The following is a 22333-nucleotide window of genomic DNA, read 5'->3' on the forward strand; positions in this document are numbered from 1 at the left end:
CCAATGTGTCTCTGCTGTTCTTAAAGGCTTCTACAGCTCCCCAGCCCCGAGGTGATTTTTTTTATCTTAACTTTTCTCCGTACTCTCTCTTTCTCTCTCACCCACATTATGCCCACCTCTGTTGTACTCTCTCTCTCTAGCCTATATCTGAACGGTGAAATCACAGAAAGCTTTTAAAACATAAATTTCCAATTTTGTCTATGTACTGTTTTGATACAAAGCTATTAAAAATTTCTCTTAACCATTAATGCGTTTGATGTGTTCAATTTTTCATACTTCCAACCTAACGTACTTCAATATTCATTTTCTTTATTGCGTTTATTTAGTTAACTAATCGGTGTCCATAGTTAAAAGCTTAAATGCACGCAATCAATCTCTCGGACCTTGCAATTAAATGTTGTCAAACGGACCAAAGTAATATCATACTGGGTACTACGGAAATCTTTAATCCACACCTGTGCCTAATTTACTTTCTTTTATCTATATTTGTTATTGAGAAAATCGTATCGAATATTATATCATTACTATTTTCCACCTTCTTTTTATAATCAATATGTTATTATTATAGAAAAGTGTTTTTAGAAACCCATTTCATATTCCTATACTAATGACAACACGTGAAATCCATTTGCGTTAAAAAGGGGTCAAATAATATGCAAATATAAGTTAAACTCCCTAAGTTTGTTAAACATTGGAAGTGTATTAGTCGATAAGGAAATTTCAATCAAATGTTGCATGTAATTGATTTAAGCGTAAATTCGTGTATAAAATATTTTACAAGTGATATTTTTTTGGAAGTAAATATATTTACTATTCTTTAAACTTCCCCTACTCTGCTGACGTCACTGAATGAAGAAAAATGGAGTATTTTCAAAATTTGGATGTAATTTATTGTCTCATGTTTGATCACCTTGTTATCTGAAGACGTAACATTGATTGGTATGTGGACGACAAAGACGTTCTATAAGGTCTTTGGTGGACTGGTAACTTTGAATCCCTCGCTAACGTCTTTGTGTCCATGTACAGGAAGTTCCGTTACATCACGCAGAGGATACTGCCCACTTTCGAAAAGTGTGGGACCTAGTGCGAATTCTTCATGTCCTTACCCAGGTTTTTTCACAGAATTTCGCCTCCTTCGTAACATGAGAATTTTCTTCATATTTCTTCACATGCTAGAAAATATTTTTGATGATTTTTCTTGGAAATCTTTTATCATCGAAAAATAAGTAGCCTCGGGGTCTTTTAATCAGGGAATTTGGGCAAATAGGATCTCCCTCTTATTCTAATTCCTATTAAAAGCGAAGCAATCCTCGAGTAATTTTATATAAAAGCTTAGGAAACTTTTAATCTAGTGGTGTAAAAACGCGCCTGACTATCTCGCCATTTTCAGATTCAATCTAAAACAAATTTAGCGAGTATTCCTTAAAATTTCCTTCATATCACTGAAAAGTAAGTCAAACTGAAGTTACCAAAGAATGGGAATCGAGATTTCATTTCGTACGTGTCATAAACCCTGTATTGCGTAAGTATGGCTCTGCCGTAGGGACTTAACAATTTAATTTCCAAACCTGAAGATAATAAAGACATGACTTACTGTAATCATTTTCTCGGTCTAGTTAGGTTATGGATAAAGATGGGGATCACAGTAGGCTCTCATGGTTTCTGTACCCCCACGAGAAATTCACCCTACTAGGAGAACTAACGTTTCAAACCGTGTTTGTACACTTATTAAAAGTTACGTTATAATGCTCAAGCTCCGAACATTCCCAGAACTACGTATCTTTGGTTTAGTTTACATCTGTTTCGGTGTACATATCTGAAGCGTTTTGAAAAGAGTGTGTTGGAAAAGATGAGGTTGTCCCAACGGGTTTTTCGCAATTTGCTTCAGCATTTCTCATTCATTTGAAGAAGTAAGGGACTCGGTTTCACGTATGTGTATATTCGCTTTTAATACAGACGTGATGGTATTTCTATAAGAATAAATTATTATTTCCCGCCAAATATCTTCAGGGCCTTCCCCATTCCGTGGTCCGTTCCCCCATATTTCTCTAGATCCTTCCCCAGCTTTGTTTCTCAGCTTATCTTTAAGTTTTTCTAGTTTTACGAAATTAGAACTTGGGTGCAATTAGTAAGTTCTCGTAATTTCTAAAGACCTTTCCTCGTAATTTCTAAAGACCTTTCGTTAGAGTTAAAATAAATAAAATGTTCCAGATTTGAATCGCTTATATAAACGACATAAATATAAAAACATCTATTCCAGAGTTTTACCAATATAAGTCTATAAAGCGTAAGTAAGGGTCTCCCGTAGGGAATTAGGTATTGTCCATTTAAGATAAAATTAAAGATGCTTCTAAAAGTTTATTTTCTAAACTGTAACAGCGTAGATTCATTTCTTACTGTGATTTACCTAACTGGATCAAGTAGGGCATCGAATCTATAATGGTCTGAGTAAACTACCCCTATTTTTTGGCGAGTCTTATACACGATCAAACAAATCTCACTGCCTGCTTCTGCAATCACCTATAGTCCTTCTAATTTTTCTATTTTGATGAATGTGCCATGAAATATCTACACAGAGTCGTAGCGACATTGTTCACTTTTATAACGACTAAACTTCTTGTTTTTTACCCCCTTTTTATCTCAGGGGCGAACCCCAAGAACAATAAAAGAGTTTAATCTTATTTCGAAATTGAGAAAACTTTCCTCGACGACCCCCCACAGACGCCACTCTCTCTCTCTCTCTCTCTCTCTCTCTCTCTCTCACACACACACACAACCTTTGTGAAAGAAAGGGTTACCGCCCAATTAAGATGAAATTAAGCCGACTCAATTAGTGATATTTCGTGTCGCTGCTTGGAAAGCGTTCTAACACAAAAGGGTCTGCTCTTCAAGCCGAGCTAAAACCGGGTAAGGGTTAGGTACAAGGGAGAACTACGCGCCGTACCTAATTAGTTTATCATTATTGGGAAAATTTCTATGTATGTATAAGGGTATGTGTTTGATTCATACCATCCCACTCCCATTGATGTCTTACCAGGGTGTCGGACTCTTGCCAGGTCAATGTAGCTAAGAGACCATTACGACCAACTAAGAGGGAAAGGGGTAAAACATTGTCTTCCTTCTCGCTTTTCGGCGCCTGCGCAAAGATAGTTATGTATTAACCCCCTTTTATGTCAAAATACTGAGGGTTCCCTACCCCATTTTTCAACCTCTTTTTAATAAAATAATCTTGGTGTGTCTGTATAACATAAAAGGACGATCGCTTCATGTGACTTCTTACGTCACAACTCTAGAGCATATGTTATACAATCAAATTACGAGGTGGCTCGAAAGGAAGCGCACTTGTCACCCACACCGCCGACACGGGTTCGATTCCCGGCGAGGGAAGTGGTGTTTATATTAAAATGGTGTCTATTTTAAACTACACTTTTTGCTTAGATATTGCGCAATTGTCACCCACACTGCCGACACGGGTTCGAATCCCGGCGAGGGAAGTGGTATTTATATGGTAGGTCTTTTAAATGATACTTGGTACTTTGATATTTAAGTTCCATTTACAATTCCTACAATGCACCGAAAGAGGTGGCGCGAATGGAAGTGCACTTGGCACTCACACTGGCGATCCGGGTTCGAATCCCGGCGAGTGAAGTGGTATTTATATTAAAATGGTGTGACTTTTAAATGACACTTGGTGCTTTGATATTGCGCAATTGTCACGCACATTGCCGACACGGGTTCGAATCCCGGCGAATGAAGTGGTATGTATATGGTAGGTCTTTTAAATGATATTTTGTACTTTGATATTTAAGTTCCATTTATAATTCTTACACTCCACCGAAAGAGGTGGCGCGAATGGTAGTGCACTTGGCACTCACACTGCCGACCCGGGTTCGAATCCCAGCGAGGGAAGTGGTATTTATATGGTAGGTCTTTTAAATGACACTTCGTGCTTTGATATTTAAGTTCCATTTATAATTCCTACAATGCACCGAAAGCGGTGGCGCGAATGGTAGTGCACTTGGCACTCACACTGCCGACACGGGTTCGATTCCCAGCGAGGGAAGTGGTATTTATATTAAAATGGTGGCTCTTTTAAATGACACTTTGTGCTTTGATATTTAAGTTACATTTATAATTATTACGATTCACGGAGAGAGGTGGCGGGAAAGGTAGCGTGGTTGGCACCCACACGGCCGACTCGGGTTCGAATCCCTGCGAGGGAAGTGGCATTTATATTAAAATGCGGTCCATTTTAAACGACACTTTGTGCTTTGATATTGCGCAATTGTCACCCACACTGCCGACCCGGGTTCCAATCCCGGCGAGGGAAGTGGTATTTATATGGTAGGTCTTTTAAATGATACTTTGTACTTTGATATTTAAGTTCCATTTATAATTCCTACAATGCACCGAAAGAGGTGGCGCGAATGGTAGTGCACTTGTCACCCACACTGCCGACCCGGGTTCGAATCCCGGCGAGGGAGGTGGTGTTTATATTGAAATAGTGGGTCTTTTAAATGACACTTTGTACTTTGATATAGAAGTTTCCTTTGCTTGCCTGTTGTACCAGTGATGTGGTGGCGCAGTTGGTAGCGCACTTGTCACCCACACTGCCGACCCGGGTTCGAATCCCGGCGAGGGAAGTGGTATTTATATTAAAATAGTGGCTCTTTTAAATGATAACATCGTGCTTTGGTATATTCAAGTTGAATTTATCACGCTAGTTATTGTAGTGGTGTGGTGGCGCAGTTGGTAGCGTCGTCGATTATCACACCACGGAGCCGGGTTCGAGCCCCGGTGAAGGCGAGAGCCTTCAAGGATACAAAAACAAAATCTGACTGAGATGAGTTGGCGGCATCTCGTAATCCTGCCTAAACATGGGAAGTCAGAATTCGGGGGGGTGGGGCCCCCCCCGGCATTTTTTTTCGATGAATTTCTATTTTGTTTTTGTTACTTTTCTATTTTGTTTTACTAGCTTACTATGTTTAATTTAATAAGGGCGGTGGCATAGGTAGTACTACCCACCGCCCTATATACTAATTAAACATAGTAAGCTAGTTAAACAAAATAGAAAAGTAACAAAAACAAAATAGAAATTCATCGCAAAAAAATGCCGGGGGGGGCCCCACCCCCCCGAATTCTGACTTCCCATGTTTAGGCAGGATTACGAGATGGCGCCAACTCATCCCAGTCAGATTTGTTTTTGTTTTCCCCGGGGTTTGAACCCGGGTCCGTGGTGTGTGTATTGACGACGCTACCAACTGCGCCACCACACCACTTGAATATCTTGCGTGATAAATTGAACTTCAGTTTACCAAAGCGCGATGTACCATTTAAAAGAGCCACGACGACCTTCACATAAATATCACTTCCCTCGCCGGGAATCGAACCGGGGTTCGCGGTGTGGCTTACCGGTACGCTACCCACTGCGCCACCACATCACTGGTACAACAAGAGTGCTAAACATAATTTCAATAGCAAAGTACATAGTATCATTTAAAAGGGCCATCATTTTCGCATAAATACCACTTCCCTCGCCGGGAATCGAACCGGGCTTCGCGGTGTGGCTTACAGGAACTCTACCCACTGCGTTACGTCTTAGATTGAATAATTTAAAAGGGACCATTTTTATATAAATGCTAAATCCCTCGCCGGGGTTCGAACCCGGGTTGTTAGTGTGGGTGACAGGTACGCTACCTATCGCGCCACCTCTTACGATGTATAGTGCCGGTTATAAATTGAGGTACAGTGCCAAAGCATAAAGCCACCACACCGCTGCTGGCACTTGCGTGATAAAATGAACTTCAATATCAAATCGCTCTAAAATTAACACTGCCTAAATAATTAAACCTTGCCCCCCCCCCCTGTTTAGGCAGGATTACGAGATGCCGCCAACTCATCTCAGTCAGATTTTGTTTTTGTATCCTTGAAGGCTCTCGCCTTCACCGGGGCTCGAACCCGGCTCCGTGGTGTGATAATCGACGACGCTACCAACTGCGCCACCACACCACTACAACAACTAGCGTGATAAATTCAACTTGAATATACCAAAGCACGATGTTATCATTTAAAAGAGCCACTATTTTAATATAAATACCACTTCCCTCGCCGGGATTCGAACCCGGGTCGGCAGTGTGGGTGACAAGTGCGCTACCAACTGCGCCACCACATCACTGGTACAACAGGCAAGCAAAGGAAACTTCTATATCAAAGCACATAGTATCATTTAAAAGAGCCACCATTTTAAAATGAATGCCACTTCCCTCACCGGGAATCGAACCCGGGTTGGAAGTCTGGGTCACGGGTACGCTACCTATCGCGCCACGTCCTTCGATGTACGACAGGTGTTATAAATGGAACTTAAATATCAAACCACAAAGTAGCATTTAAAAGAGCCACCATTTTAATATAAAAAGCACTTGCCTCGCCGGTGTCTTGAACCCGGGTCAGTGGTGTATACGACGACGACCCAACCTACTTTCCCACCAAATCACTACTGGCCTTGCGTGGTAAATTGAAGTTTAATATCAAATCGCAATGCACCATTAAGGAGAATATAATTTATTGAAGTATCAATTCTACTGTATAACAAAGCGAAATGAACCATTTATAACAGTTGGCCACTCGCGGTTTGAGTTCGAGACAGTCGTGTGGCAGACCTAAACTCTTAGCCACCGACGCGACTATTGAACCAACTTCCAACTATGAAGAGCGATGTGCTATTAAGGCTCGCTAATAACAGAAGTGAGAAGAGACTAGAAGTACTGAGCTAGCCAAATTCTTCACTTGGCGAAGGTGAATATTCTTGATAGCAGTTTCAAAACGTGAGACGCTCGCGGTGGTAGACGGCCGAACTAGATTCAAGCACCCTCGTCTGTGTTCCGCCGCTTTAGGTTGAGGGGAAGGGGGTAGGAAATATTTTTGGAACTCGACCAATTTTTTCTCTCTAGTGTAGGCGCGATGGAAGCGGCATAAAATCCTCAAATTTGTTCACTAGTGCCAGGATCTATTACCAATGCTAGAGCCCTTCACTTCTAGTCTCATCTCACTTCTGCTAATAACAAGAGCAAATATAAATCAGAAAAATTTACGTCCACAACAATTTAAGAGTGGAATTCGTAAACTTCGGACGCAACGCAATCTGGTACAGGAAAAGGCAGGCCTTCGTGCGTACAATGAATAAACATATTTAACTATCAATTTATCTAAATAATTTAAACTCTAGTATTAATTAAAATATTAAAATGGCAACTGGATGGCTTTGGGTTATAGAAAGACTTATATACATACAGTACAAGGCTTAACCTTTCGTGTTGATGGCAACGTGTCAGTGGTGGAACTTCCCAACATCGGCGTAAAACTTGATGATATTGACTTCGAAAGCTGGGATTACGAGGAGCGGATCAAGGAGCAATGTTGACTGGTCGCCGGCGCAGAGATAAAGAAGACCTGCCGAGTGGCTTCCGATTTATATAGCAGATTCCGTCGTTGGGGGCGCTTCGAAGCGTCACGTGGGCTCTAATTGAAATAAGATGACGCACCATTAGTCCACTCCACGTAACTACGTATACAGCGCCCCTAGCGGTAAATGTGTGAGCTATATCTTATTTTATTATCCGTTAAAACATTGCCTTCCATCTCGCTTTTTGGCGCCTGCGCTGCTATTAACTATTTTATTTAAATTTATATTTATATTCATTAATGAACAGTTACAAGCGTGAAGAAAACATGTTCATTGACTGGCAGCTATCCCCATGTTGAAATCAGAATTTTTGTTCGCGCTCAAAATTAATTTTTAATAAAATAATCTTGGTGTGTCTGTATAACATAAATGGACGATCGCGTCATGTGACTTCTTACGTCACAACTCTAGAGCGTATCTACATTATGTAAACAAATTATTCATTTTTCCATTGGCCGTCACCGAGTAAGAACCGTGTTTCACTCGCTCCTCAACACCAAGGTCCTTCGTAAATTTCATCTTGCAATTAAAAAGAGGTAAATAAAATATATTTATTTTGATTCGAGGGAGGTCAAAGGAATGTTACCTTGACCCTTGTGGTTGATATCTTTCGTTGGTTCCAAAGAAATCAAATCAAAAACAATTGTCAGGCGCAAGGAAATTTTTTACAGGCAATGGTGGGACGTTGTACGCACGAAGCCCTGCCTTTTCCTGTAACAGTTTGCGTTGCGTCAGACGTTTACGAATTCTTTAATTGTTGTGGACGTAAATCTTTCTGATTTATATTTGCTCTTGTTATTAGCGAGCCTTAATAGTACGTCGCGCTTCATAGTTGGAAGTTGGTTCAATAGTCGCGTCGGTGGCTAAGAGTTTAGGTCTGCCACACGACTGTCTCGAACTCAAACCGCGAGTGGCCAACTGTTATAAATGGTTCATTTCGCTTTGTTATACAGTAGAAGTGATACTTCAATAAATTATATTCTCTTTAATGGTGCATTGCGATTTGATATTAAACTTCAATTTACCACGCAAGGCCAGTAGTGATTTGGTGGGAAAGTAGGTTGGGTCGTCGTCGTATACACCACTGACCCGGGTTCAAGACACCGGCGAGGCAAGTGCTTTTTATATTAAAATGGTGGCTCTTTTAAATGCTACTTTGTGGTTTGATATTTAAGTTCCATTAATAACCCCTGTCATACATCGAAAGACGTGGCGCGATAGGTAGCGTACCCGTGACCCACACTGCCGACCCGGGTTCGAATCCCGGCGATGGAAGTGGTATTTATATTAAAATGGTGGCTCTTTTAAATGATAACATCGTGCTTTGGTTTATTCAAGTTGAATTTATCACGCTAGTTATTCTAGTGGTGTGGTGGCGCAGTTGGTAGCGTCGTCGATTATCACACCACGGAGCCGGGTTCGAACCCCGGTGAAGGCGAGAGCCTTCAAGGATACAAAAACAAAATCTGACTGAGATGAGTTGGCGGCATCTCGTAATCCTGCCTAAACATGGGAAGTCAGAATTCGGGGGGGTGGGGCCCCCCCCGGCATTTTTTTTCGATGAATTTCTATTTTGTTTTTGTTACTTTTCTATTTTGTTTTACTAGCTTACTATGTTTAATTTAATAAGGGCGGTGGCATAGGTAGTACTACCCACCGCCCTATATACTAATTAAACATAGTAAGCTAGTTAAACAAAATAGAAAAGTAACAAAAACAAAATAGAAATTCATCGAAAAAAAATGCCGGGGGGGGCCCCACCCCCCCGAATTCTGACTTCCCATGTTTAGGCAGGATTACGAGATGCCGCCAACTCATCTCAGTCAGATTTTGTTTTTGTATCCTTGAAGGCTCTCGCCTTCACCAGGGTTCGAACCCGGCTCCGTGGTGTGATAATCGACGACGCTACCAACTGCGCCACCACACCACTAGAATAACTAGCGTGATAAATTCAACTTGAATAAACCAAAGCACGATGTTATCATTTAAAAGAGCCACCATTTTAATATAAATACCACTTCCCTCGCCGGGATTCGAACCCGGGTCGGCAGTGTGGGTGACAAGTGCGCTACCAACTGCGCCACCACATCACTGGTACAACAGGCAAGCAAAGGAAACTTCTATATCAAAGTACAAAGTGTGATTTAAAAGAGCCACCATTTTAATATAAATACCGCATCCCTTGACGTGATTCGAACCCGGGTCGGCAGTGTGGGTAACAAGTGCCCTACCAACTGCGCCACCACATCACTGGTACAACAGGCAAGCAAAGGAAACTTCTATATCAAAGCACAAAGTGTGATTTAAAAGAGCCACCATTTTAATATAAATACCACTTCCCTCGCCGGGATTCGAACACGGGTCGGCAGTGTGGGTGACAAGTGCGCTACCAACTGCGCCACCACATCACTGGTACAACAGGCAAGCAAAGGAAACTTCTATATCAAAGCACAAAGTGTGATTTAAAAGAGCCACCATTTTAATATAAACACCACTTCCCTCGCCGTGATTCGAACCCGGTTGGCAGTGTGAGTGCCCTGTACGCTACCATTCACGCCACCTCTTTCGGTGCGTTGTATTAATTATAAATCTAACTTAAATATCAAAGCACAAAGTGTCATGTAAAAGAGCCACCATTTTAATATAAATACTACTTCCCTCACCGGGACTCGAACCCGGGTCGGCGGTGTGATTGCCAAGTGCGTTACCATTCTTGCCACCCCTTTCGGTGCATTCTATAAGTTATAAATGGAACTTAAATATCAAGCACAAAGTATCATTTAAAAGGAGCCACCATTTTAACATATATGCCACTTCCCCGCCGGGATTCGAACCCGGGTCGGCGGTGTTATTTCCAACTACGCTACCTTGCGCGCCACCTCTGTCGACTTATTGCAATGATTATAAATGGAACTTAAATATCAAAACACAAAGTGTCTTTTAAAACAGCCTCCATTTTAATATAAATGCCACTTCCCCCACCGGGACTCGAACAAGGGTTGGTAGTGTGAGTGCCACCTCCTTCGGTACATTGTAATAATTATAAATGGAACTTAAATATCAAAGCACGAAGTATCATTTAAAAAAACCACCATTTTAATATAAATACCACTTCCCTCGCCGGGATTCGAACCCGTGTCGGCCGTGTGGGTGACAATTGCGCAATATCAAAACACAAAGTGTCGTTAAAAATAGACACCGTTTTAATACCACTTCCCTCGCCGGGATGCGAACCCGGGTCGGCAGTGTGGACGATAAGTGCGCTACCTTTCGCGCCACCTCTTGCAGTGCATTGTAATAATTAAAATGGAACTTAAATATCAAAGCACAAAATATCATTTAAAGGAGCCACCATTTTAACATATATGCCCCTTCCCTCGCCGGGATTTGAACCCGGGTCGACAGTGTGAGTGCCCTGTACGCTACCAGTCGCGCCACCTCTTACGGTGCATTGTAGTAATTATAAATCTAACTTATGTATCAAAGCACAAAGTGTCATGTAAAAAAGCCACCAGTTAAAATAAATACCACTTCCCTCGCCTGGATTCGAACCCGGGTCGGCAGTGTGGGTGACTAATGCGCTACCAACGTGCCACCCCTTACGGTGCATTCTAAATGTTATAAATGGAACTTAAATATCAAAGCACAAAGTATCTTTTAAAGGAGCCACCATTTTAACATATATGCCACTTCCCATCGGGATTCGAACCCGGGTCGGCGGTGTTGCTTCCAACTACGCTACCTTGCGCGCCACCTCTGTCGGCTTATTGCAATAATTATAAATGGAACTTAAATATCAAAACACAAAGTGTCTTTTAAAATAGCCATATTTTAATATAAATACCACTTCCCTCACCGGGACTCGATCCCGGGTCGGTAGTGTGAGTGTCAAGTGCGATACCATTCGCGCCACCTCTTTCGGTGCATTATAATAATTATAAGTGGAACTTAAATATCAAGTTTCTCAGAAAACATTTTTTTGATAATCATGATATCAATTGAAACAGTTAACCCGTTCATTATTCATGTCTGAATGAAGTATAATTTATAAACTTTCGAATCACTCCTTTATATAACGTGATTATTATCAAAGATATATCTCGTATGAATATTTTTACTAACGTAACAACATTACACTCCTTGGTAAACGGATACTATATGTCGGTGAAAGTCTAGTGTTTCTTAACTTCTTTCTACATTCTATGTTTCAGGTACATTGTTTGAGAGCTTATTACATAAATATATGTGTGTAACTTTATTGTGATGAAAAGCAATAAAAAATTTGATTCTTTAATTTAATCTTTATTTTATTTGTAGTACATTTTAAAGTATCAATAAATATTGTAAGTTCTGGCCAAGACTACAGAGCGTCCACGTTCAAATCTCCCCATTGTTGGATGATGATTGCTGCAATTAAAACGGAGATGCCATTCCAAGGGTCCAGTCCTTGTTTGCGCCTTAGACGTGAGTTCTTGAAGTTGTGACATAGATCACCATCTGGAGGAGAAAAGAGCATGATTCAAAAACCTTTTATTTTGTGTCGCTTGAACAAGCTGATGCTATAAGCCCCTTAACAGACCCATACTTTACTAAACATTAATATTACCAGAAGTTGGATGAGACTAGAAGTAAAGAGCTCTAGCATTAGATCCTGGCACTAGTGAACTAGAGACCCGGGTTCGATTCCTGGAAAATTTTTAATTATAATAAAATTCTAACCGAGTTCAGTTCCACCTCTCGGTGGGTTGAGGTACTACCGAGTTCCTTTTAAGCTAAAAACTAACTATAACGAAAGCGAAAACTCCGGTCACAACTACTACTACTACTACGGCTCGGGTATACTACGATGTGGTTAAAAAGGAAAGGTTTTTGAAACCTTTCGAAAGCGCGTGTGTTCACGCGATGGCATAGAGTTGAGAATTATTGTGGACAGAAAACTTTGGTTTTAGCTTTTTCTTTTCTAAACAGAGTTGGCGCTGGATGGTTCTGAAATGTCCAACTATTACTCGACAGCTTGAGTGCTTCTGATTGAAACAAACAAAGGGAAGCGCCACTATAGTAGCGAGGGCTCACTATGGCTAAAAAAAGTATAGAACAATAACACTTCATTGGGGCGAAGCACGGGGAAACCATTTATGACACATCGATAAAAGTTTTAGTGACAATATTTATAAATAAATCCACAAATACAATTGATTGTTTACGTTTGAAAGTCTAAAATTACTCTATTTTTATTATCGTTGTCACGGATCAAGTTGAAAAGAACAAACACTGTAATTCTTATAATTTTTGTTCAAATTTGAAGTCGACAAACGTCCATCTGAAACATTTTTTAAGCGTTCGTTTCTGAGCTCACTGTAGTTTGGGCTTTTCCGTCCGCTTCTCTCGCGCAAGCAGCCAAACTCTGGTTTTGCAGCTGAAGGAAGTTTTAGAAATTGAAAAGGGGATGAAATGGGGCTGGAAGTAACTCTAACTAAAAGCTTTCCCCACCCCCACAACCCCCAACTACTAAGAATTTATATAACACTTCCTAGAATCTGTGTGATTCCTTATTTTGAGGGATATACTATCTTCTGCAAGGGACAGTAAATTTAAGTATGAAGAAATTGTGACTCTTCAACGAAATTAGGTTAATTTTAAAGCTCAATTTAATTAGATTAATTAGTGCAAGCCAGAAATAACTTACATGATCAATCAGAACGTTCGGATGTCTTTGAACCAATGACAAGAAGTAAAATCACAAAAATCTCAATTCGATTCTCAAATGATTCTAAACTAGTAACGATTTTCATCCTAGAAATTAATAAATTCGAGTTTCCACTTACCCAGTCACCCTTCCAACTAAACGTAACAATTGGTCCATTAGCGGGAAAAGATTGTATAATGGCAAATGGCATTTCTCGGACGTTTCAAATAGCTCTTAAACTTACACAACCTTGAACCCGAATGCTCCTCTCAAAATTCTACTTATTCTTACTTTAAAAAGAAAGATTTTTGTAAAACTTTAATGGGATTATAGTTGGCTAAAAATATTTGTAGAACTATAAAGAAAATGTTTCTATAACTGTAAATTTTGCTTTTTAATTTTTATTTTTTTTTGCGTATCATCATAAGGATATCATACTCTGAATAAGTATGTGTCATGTATGGGTTCAAAGTTTACTATTATGGCTGCGCGCGCAACACCAATGTATATATATAAACCGGTGTTATCAGTAACTCGGAGGTTAGAAATGCTTATCGCGCTACGGGAAACAGTTAGTAAAGAGCTCAATTATAACTACTATTGTTATTATTTTCGGATTTGACACGATGTCAGACGTGGGGTAGAGGTTCATCTCCGTGTGTTACGCGTAGTTTTATTTACGTTTTTATATACCTACTCATCGGTCGCGTAGTTTTCGTCGTGATATCGGTAAATACCATCGTAATATAAATTCATCGTTAATACTGTAGGACAGTGAATTAGTACATCGGACACTTCCCGCGTTTCGGAGTGTATCAATAACTAATCTTGTCATGGCTTTCTCAACATTATGGACACCGCCACCACACTTCGAACCAACCGTGTATTTCTGGTATGTACAGCAAAATTAAAAAACACACTGTCATTTTCAAAGTTGTTTTATTTTTATACAAAACAAATTATGATAAAATGAAATTTTGTTTGTTTCGAATAAGTAGGTAATGGTTTTTTTTATTATTATTCTTATTATCATCATTACTATAGGAGAATTCAACCTTAGAAGGCGTAAAATTCCATAGAAAACCTGTTCTTTTTTTCTACCTTTAACGTTACTCCTTCTAAGGTTAGATTCTACAATATTATTATCATTATTTCAACAATGTCAACAAGTATGGTCACTGCGCGCAATGTTCAACTTTCAATTTTTTAATTTGTATCATTTTTTATTATTCACAGCGCGCAAGATTCGTAAACACACCGACCCGCTGTTCATGTATTTTACAATGTTTCTGGTTGGCCGATGTATTTTTTTTCATTCGAATCTCATAATTTTTTTATTATTTTACAAAAACCGAAATAAAGACGTTTCTTCTTTGTAAAGGGGTGCATTACATTTTGTTTTCTTGTAATTTTCATTTTGTCTCCTTTAAAGTGGAAATCTTGTGTCTGAATTGTTTTTCACAAAAAAGTTATAAACACTTTTTTATTAAACGTCCATTTTTGTCGGCGTTCGAATTCTGTGTTTATTTATATGTTACGTATTGCTATGATTCAAGAAAATACGGTTAAAATGAAATATTAGCATTAAATTTTTAATTAATGCTTTGTAATAATGACGGGACGAAATTAATGTACGTTAATTAATATTAAACTTAAAAACAAATCGCGCCTTTTTTTTAAAAAAATTAACGCGATAATTTAACATTTTTGTTATGGCTTTTATTTTGTGTTTTATTAATAATTATTAAAAATTATTAGTAATAATTAGGCATTTTATAGCACAACCGATGATCCTTCACAACCGGTTAAAATTAAATTAAAATATTCATTTAAATTAAATTAATTTAAATGAAGAAATAAAAGATATTAGTGGCATGTGTGTCTGCACCTTTTAATTATTTATGAGCTCCCATTTTTTATGGACGTTGGTATTAGACGAAAAAGGGAATTGCTTTGGAAAAAATTATCAGTAAAGTTTGGTCAAATTATTTTTACATAACAAATAAGGGCAAAGTATCTATAGACCAAAAATGAAGTGTCCATCAACTATTCATTCCTGCTAGTTTTAAACACATAAATTTCTGATGGTGAAATAATTTGTAAGAACACAAGTAAATTTAGATTAGCTGCTAAATCAACTATGATAAAAAAACAATGGATATTTTCAACCAAAGCTACCCGCGCGTAGATTTGAGAGTATTGTTTAAAATGGCTCGGAATTTTTGTATTTTGGGGAAATTACGATTAGACAAAATATTAATTAAACCCTAGTGCAAAAAATTAATTAATAACTTAAGGTATAAACAAAATTCCAACGCGAGTTGACGGGGGGGGAACTGTTAATTTATTAATTGACAAAAAAAAAATCAAAAATATTTACCCTGTAAGCCGTGATGCAATTACTTTCATTTAAATTGTAATGAGTAAACTAGCCTATACTCTCAATTTGGGATTTTATTTTAATTGGTTGAAAGTAAATTTTTTTTTTCCAAAACAATTTTCTTTCATGAGTATGTTAAAGGGAATTTCCAGGAGGTCGAATTTTACTTATAATAAACATAAAAAATAATTAAAATTTCGAATTGGAATTATGTATCCATCTACAATATTAAAGAAGATATAAACGATTTAGTTTTCTCACAAAAACTCACGAGCTAAGCCTTTGCACGCGCGCGACAGGAGTGCCATCTCGCGTCAAAGTCGCATATACCTTCTTTAAAAATGGTTCCAATTCAAAAAATTTTAAATATTTGAATAAAAAATAAAAAAAAGTAAAATTGAAGCCTGAAATTTTCCTCTTAAATTGTTTTTTCGATAGAAATTAAATTTGAAATTAATTATTAATTAAATAGATTGATTGTAAATAACTGAATAACTTTCTTTGGCCCATTTTAAAAACAGTCAGGGAACGTCTTAACCCTGAGTGTGTCTGTCTTCAAGGGTTAAATTAAACTTAATTCGAATTTAGCTAGAATCAACTCAAGTTTTCTGATAGGTGCCCCTTCTTAACACGATGCAAATCACTCGCGTTTTGCGCAAGTAAGCATTGGCCAGTTAATTTAATTATTTAAATAATAATAATAATAATTAACAAGTAATACCGTACTGGTTGTAAAAATTAAAAACAAAAAACGACCATCCGTTCTTTTAGCGTCCATTTGTTGATTTTTTTTAATCATAAAAATAATCTCCTTGCTCGCAATCTCAGTTTTAATTTTAATTAACGAATTTAAACGAGTGGGGGGGAAAATGTATTTTTGTTTTATGTATAGTATTTATAGCGTTCGTTTTATAAACGTCATTGTTTTGTATATATATAGACACGTAATGTAAAAAATAAACGATTAAACCGAAAAAGAAAACAAAGGTATTTAATCAAACTTTGATGGCGTTATTAACTCTCATTTTGGCATTTTTCCGGACACCCGTGCCCGTATTGCCACCGGGCCCCGATCCAGGTCCACCATGTAGGCCGGGCCCGCCCGCCCCGACTCCGCCCCCTCCACCGGGGCCACCACCTCCTTTTAAAATTTTCAAACAGTCTTGCTCGCATAGGACGCTGCCGTTGACCAAGTTGTATCGGTCACCGGCCACCAATTGGTGATGGCACTTGACGCACGCGAAACACTTCAGGTGATAAACGTTGGCCTGGGCCCGCATCACGAACTCCGACGCCGGAATCATTTGACCACACGCACTGCACGCTCCGCTGTTGCCGAAAATCCTGAGAAGGAAAAAAAAAAAGAAAAACAGTGGTCATTACTTGAAATACAAATAAATAAATTTAAAAATTAAACGATTTACGCGTGAAAATAGGTTCATACATAATGAAATTAACTTCTCCTTTCATCAAACACGTTCCGCCAAAAATCAGTTCCCATTTTAGACGCGTATTAGAAAATAAACCCTTTCGTAATTCGACTAGAATTCGCGGTATTCATTAATTAATTAATAAATAAATAAATAAAGGATCGCAACGATATAATTGCAAACTAATATAACAAATAAAAGCTTGGCTGACTGAAACTAATTATTCTTATTAATACAAATGAGTTTGGGAATATAGCATCAATAAATGCCAGAGCTAATTTCCCTAAAATAATTTTACTTTCCCATAGGCTTGAATATAATTAATTTAATATACCCCTTTCGTTCCATCGTATTTAATTCTACCTCATTTAATCAAAACGTTTTGGATAATAAAAACGCACAGCCCGTAACGATATTACAAGCATAAGTTTATAAGATATGCTCCTTCCATAAGTTTGTTATTCGTTACAAACTGGAGGTTGTCATGAAGTGATTGAAGTAGGTCATAGATTCGAGGTAAAGCGACATACGCCTGGTGAGGCGCTGCTGTCAAAGGCTTAGTAAGTTCAGACTAAATGGGAAGATGTAAGTCCTGCAAAATTAACCGAGTATAGGGAGCTAACAACTGGCTACGGGAAAGAGTCTGACGTCATGCAGCCCCCTCTGGTAGGCATTTTTGCGCATAGAATACTGCTTCCAACCGTTAGGGGATGAAACTCCAGTAAGAGATAGAAGGGTGTGACGTTTTAGTGTCAGAACTGTTAGCTCCCTATATAGCCAATCAATTCTCGCTTGCGTCGTTCTCGAACTAGCTCGAGGGCTGCAAGTCTCTCAGTAGCATTACGAAATTATATAGGTAGCGTCATACTTATGGAACATATCTTACAAACTTATGATATAGGTAGTAAAACCAGAGGCAAATAGATATAACAGAAAGTAATTAGGCGCTGGAATGGATGAAACCAGGGATGTCTTGTTGAACATCACAGAATATTTTAACAGTTTGTTTCACCCCCAAACGAAAACACATTATCGTCAATAAAATTGCTTTGAACTACTTTAGGTCTAAAAGATACAAAATAAATTTCGAACTACAAGGCTGACATTCTTTGCTCATCACATTAGTGCCTAAGTCATCATTTTACTACGTTGCCGCCCCGTTGATGGGGAGTTGAGTCCGTCAAGACGTTAAAGGTTAATTGGTTATGGGGGGTAGAAGTTCCTCTTTTGAGAAAGGCGAAAATTCCATAGAAAAATTGCTTTTAATTAATTTTGTGGAACCAATTCTGGTGGCGGCCTCTTTTTAAATTTAAAGACTTTTTTTTAAGAAAAATATAGAATGTGAAAAAAAAAATATTCGAAGACAAGAAAAGCCAAGGGGGAAACTTTTATTAAAATATATCGATTAAAAAATTACCAACGTCACTTGAAAAATCGTTTTCCAAAATCGAGTTTTAATAAAAATCATAATAAAACCATTCCAAGGTTCAATCTAATAATGGAATAAAGAAAACTTATTCTTGCAATCAAACAAAAGATATTTTTTTCCCCTCATATTTTTGAATTCGAAATTGACTAATTTTAAGTTGGTTTTTTATTATTAATTTATTTTTAAATGACCTAACTTGTGGTCAAGAGTTAATATTATATGAAGTGTGCAGCTAAGGAAAAGGGTTAAAGTCATTGAATTAACGAATTTACAAGGAAATTCATCAGGAGGTGATAAATATTGAAGTATACAGCTGAGGAAAGTACTACACTACAGTGACGAATTTTAAAAATTAAAATAAACTGATCAAGAGTGCGTAAAAACGAAGTTAGCAGCTGATGGAATGGGTTTTTGACTAGCAAAACTGACGGAACTTTCGCAAAATAGCCGATCAAGAGTGCGTTACAATGAAGTGTCCAACTGAGAGGAAAATAGGAGGCTACCAAATATGACACTGCAGACGAGATATTTCCAAATATTTCAAAAAATAATTATTTTGCTCAATGGTGTATATCAAATTTTAAGGGATATTAAAATGAAAGCAATATTCCTTAAATAAAGAGAGAAATTTTTCATCCCGGAGAAGCTAGTTTCTTCTTTATTGGATTAAAAGTAATTCCTTTTTAAAACGTTTTCCCATCTCTCGGCTTCAGTTCAGACACCCCCGCCCAAGCCAAGCCGAAGCGCGCGCGCCTCAGTAGCTCAGAAATTGGGGAAAGATATATTAAAAACGGGTGGGGTAAAAGGGAGGTAACGCCACCTACTTTATCTTTTACAAGTTACGTTTTTAATTAACCCGAAAATTCTCGGAGCATGAAATTCCTTTTAAAGTTCATGTACGCCAAATATTATTCTTTATTTTTCGCCCATCGTTTCGAGCCCAGAGAGAGAGAGAGAGAGTGAACGCGCGCTTTTCAATTTAAATGTATACACGAGACCACCACACCATCCCATTTACCGTGCCTGGCGTTACGCGACATACACACACGATATTATATGCACGAGGAGAGAGAATTAATTATATTTGTTCGTGCTAAGGTATGGGATATGGGGAAAGCTTTCAAAGAGAGGCTTGGGGTACAGAGGGAAGTGGTGGTTTCGCCTAAAAGTCAATTTCGGCTGGGCCAGTGGGTGTATACAGGGTGTGAAGCGGGCTACGACTAACTAAATCGGTTTTCTTCACCACACCAATTATAATTTAATAAATTTTGTACATACGTGCACTGTGGTTTTATTTTAAGTTTATCGTTAGTTACGTCACGTGATCTTTCACCATTAACTTAATTAGTTTGAATTTAAATCAAGTTTTCCTGATATTTCAGGGTGCAAGGCCACCTAGTAACTGCGGGTGTGGTTTTTTTATTGGAGTTGGTTATTTTTAATTGGAGCAAGCCCCATTGGAGCGCAAATTTACTTCAGCCTCACAAATTTCCATGATTTCCCTGAATTTTTAACCAACAAATGATTTCCCTGACATGTCCAGGTTCTCCAGGTTTGTATGAACCCTGAAGTAGCTCAAGAGGCTATTTTTGGAGAATTTTGATAACAAAATAGCAAATAATATGACCAGAAAGTTATTTATTTTCCATAGTTAGATGGTTATCCCACATTTTGTGCCTGCACTCGACTCTAAATGTCGTCTAGATTAAAACACTGGGCACACACACACCCTGTAGGGCCGAAAAATGGAACGGTTTTGTCAGTTTTTAAAAAATATAATCTAAATTGATCTGTGTCAGTGCAATTATTGGTCTTTTACGTGCCCCCCCCCTTAGTGCATACCCCCACTCCACCCCAGCCCGCGTTCATCACCCATTTTAAACCGGGCCTTAGTTTTCTCTCGCGCTTTGGATGAATGTGGGAGGTTCGAGTTATATAAGAGTGCTCGGCTCTGCTCCGGCTGAACACGAGGCAGCGTTGGAGGGGTTCTGCAGGCTGGGCAATCCACTAAACTAAACTTTCATCTCTCGAAACCGATCCCCAGGATCGAATCTCGCGCCCCCTTTTCTCCTTTTGAAATAGCACAGCGAGAGAGGATGGGTTGGGTTGGGTTGGGTTGGGTGGTGTGGAAGGAGGTCGCTCCTCTCCGGCTTCGGGAGTCCGCGTGTGTATGAAGGTTTAATTAAAACCAGTGGTCCCTTAATAAACGTCCCAGCCTACGACGGGGTAGAGAGGGGGGTTTGAGAGCCGCTCGCAAAGAAACGCCGGCCCAAGGAATTTCATTTCGGCGCTAGCTTGGGCCTTCCCGGCACCACCACCTACCTACCTCTCTCAACATAGACCCCCCCCTTCTCCCATCCTTATTATCAACCTCCAAGTTCGCCCCCCGAGTGCTGCTCACACCCTAAATCCGCACCTTTCTCCCAATACGAAACAATTTGGTACGAGCAAGCATAAGTGGATAAACCCGTAAAAGAGACTGATGCAAATAGCATCTAACATTTTCGCCCCCATGGGTTGATAGGAGACTGGCGCCATCTGTTAATCTGTACCGAATATGAACGAATTTAGTTGTGGTTTGACCAGCTTGTTCGAATGTACATACATCACGTGGTAGAATCGCGCCGTCGTGATTCGCGAAAGGGACGTCATGTGATGCTACACGTCACAGATGACGGACGTGCATCTGGTACACAAACATGAATTGAACCACAATCCTTTTTGTGACGTTAAAAAACAGAAACATCTCAATTCAGTACGACTGTCTATTATTACGTCATGGAGACATTATCGTATCTATTAGATAAAAAATACTACTAGCCTATTTTTTTCATAAATTTTTTATCATAATGAAAATTGTATAAATAGCAAGGCGACAATAGAAATAGCACATTTCCTGGCATGTAACTTACTAAGAACAGTTGTATTATTTAACGAAGAATTAATGGTTTTTATGATCGACGTCGTAGTTATTTCTTGAACTGGTAATTATCAATCAAATATAGACTTATAGGGGCTTAGTTTTAAACTTATGCTACAAGTAAGAGAAGTCTATACGGGAGGAATATTGCAGCTTGAAAAATACCTCGGAACAAATCTGTTGATTGGCTCTCACCTTAATTCGAACCGCTGCTACTCGGTTTAAGGGATTGGGGGAAGGAGGGGGGTACGTTGCTTGCGCTATAAATCTCTCTCACTAGGTGCCGCCACACACCGACAACCTACCTACTTCACCCTACGCTATAGGCTATTAAGTCTTTAGTATAGTATTTGTGAGGTGAACCCTGTTTCCAGTTACGACGAGGGCTTTTGCCGCGTTCGAGAGTGTCCCGAATCAAGCGAGCAAGCCCTTCCTGGGTTTGATTAAAATTACTATGGTAGATGGGGATGGTCTGATAAGTAATTAGATACCGCGCTTTAACTTACACTTCCTAGAAAAAGGGGTGGCGTGGGAGGAGGGAAAGGATGCCTTGACCGATGTCACTAGAGTCGTAACTCTTATTACATTCTCGTAAAAATTTCTTAACTATTTCCTGCTGCGAAAGTAAGAATTAACGTTACATATAAGACTTAGTTGCGAAAATTTCTGTAAGAGTTTTAAGGGGTATATACACCATTATTGCATCCTTGTTGAATTGATCGTTACAACGTGAAGGATGGAGCTACGATAGCCCCATTTTAAAAAAGGGGTTTGTTAAGTAACGCCATCTATTTACTTAATTGAGAATTTTACGAATTTTAGTACGTTACTAAACCTTAAATTTCTGAAGGTTAAAATACACCAATTTCAATGTAATCACCATGAAAAATAATAAAGAAATAGGACTATCTCGTTAATAAAACAAGACTGTGTTTTTCTTTAAATTCCACGATCACACCTTAAATATATTTAATTTTGAAAATAATAAATATGCGATTTCAATCTCACGATATTAATATTTATTTT

General features: G+C 38.8%; 1 protein-coding gene across 2 annotated transcripts in view; it reads right to left on the minus strand.

The window, feature by feature from the left end:
• Positions 1–14068: 14068 nt before the first annotated feature.
• LOC149690501 (uncharacterized) overlaps positions 14069–22333 on the minus strand; it is a 148064-nt gene continuing 139799 nt past the window's right edge. For both annotated transcript variants that reach the window (XM_089870088.1, XM_089870089.1), the window contains one exon: positions 14069–16872. In XM_089870088.1, the coding sequence (XP_089726214.1) occupies positions 16524–16872 (349 nt within the window). In that variant the 3' untranslated portion in view covers positions 14069–16523. The remainder of the gene's footprint in view (positions 16873–22333) is intronic.

Source organism: Phalangium opilio, unplaced genomic scaffold, assembly GCF_054372755.1.
Source record: "Phalangium opilio isolate 3A_F unplaced genomic scaffold, DU_Popi_V2 ptg000031l_1, whole genome shotgun sequence".
Lineage (NCBI taxonomy): Eukaryota > Metazoa > Arthropoda > Arachnida > Opiliones > Phalangiidae > Phalangium > Phalangium opilio.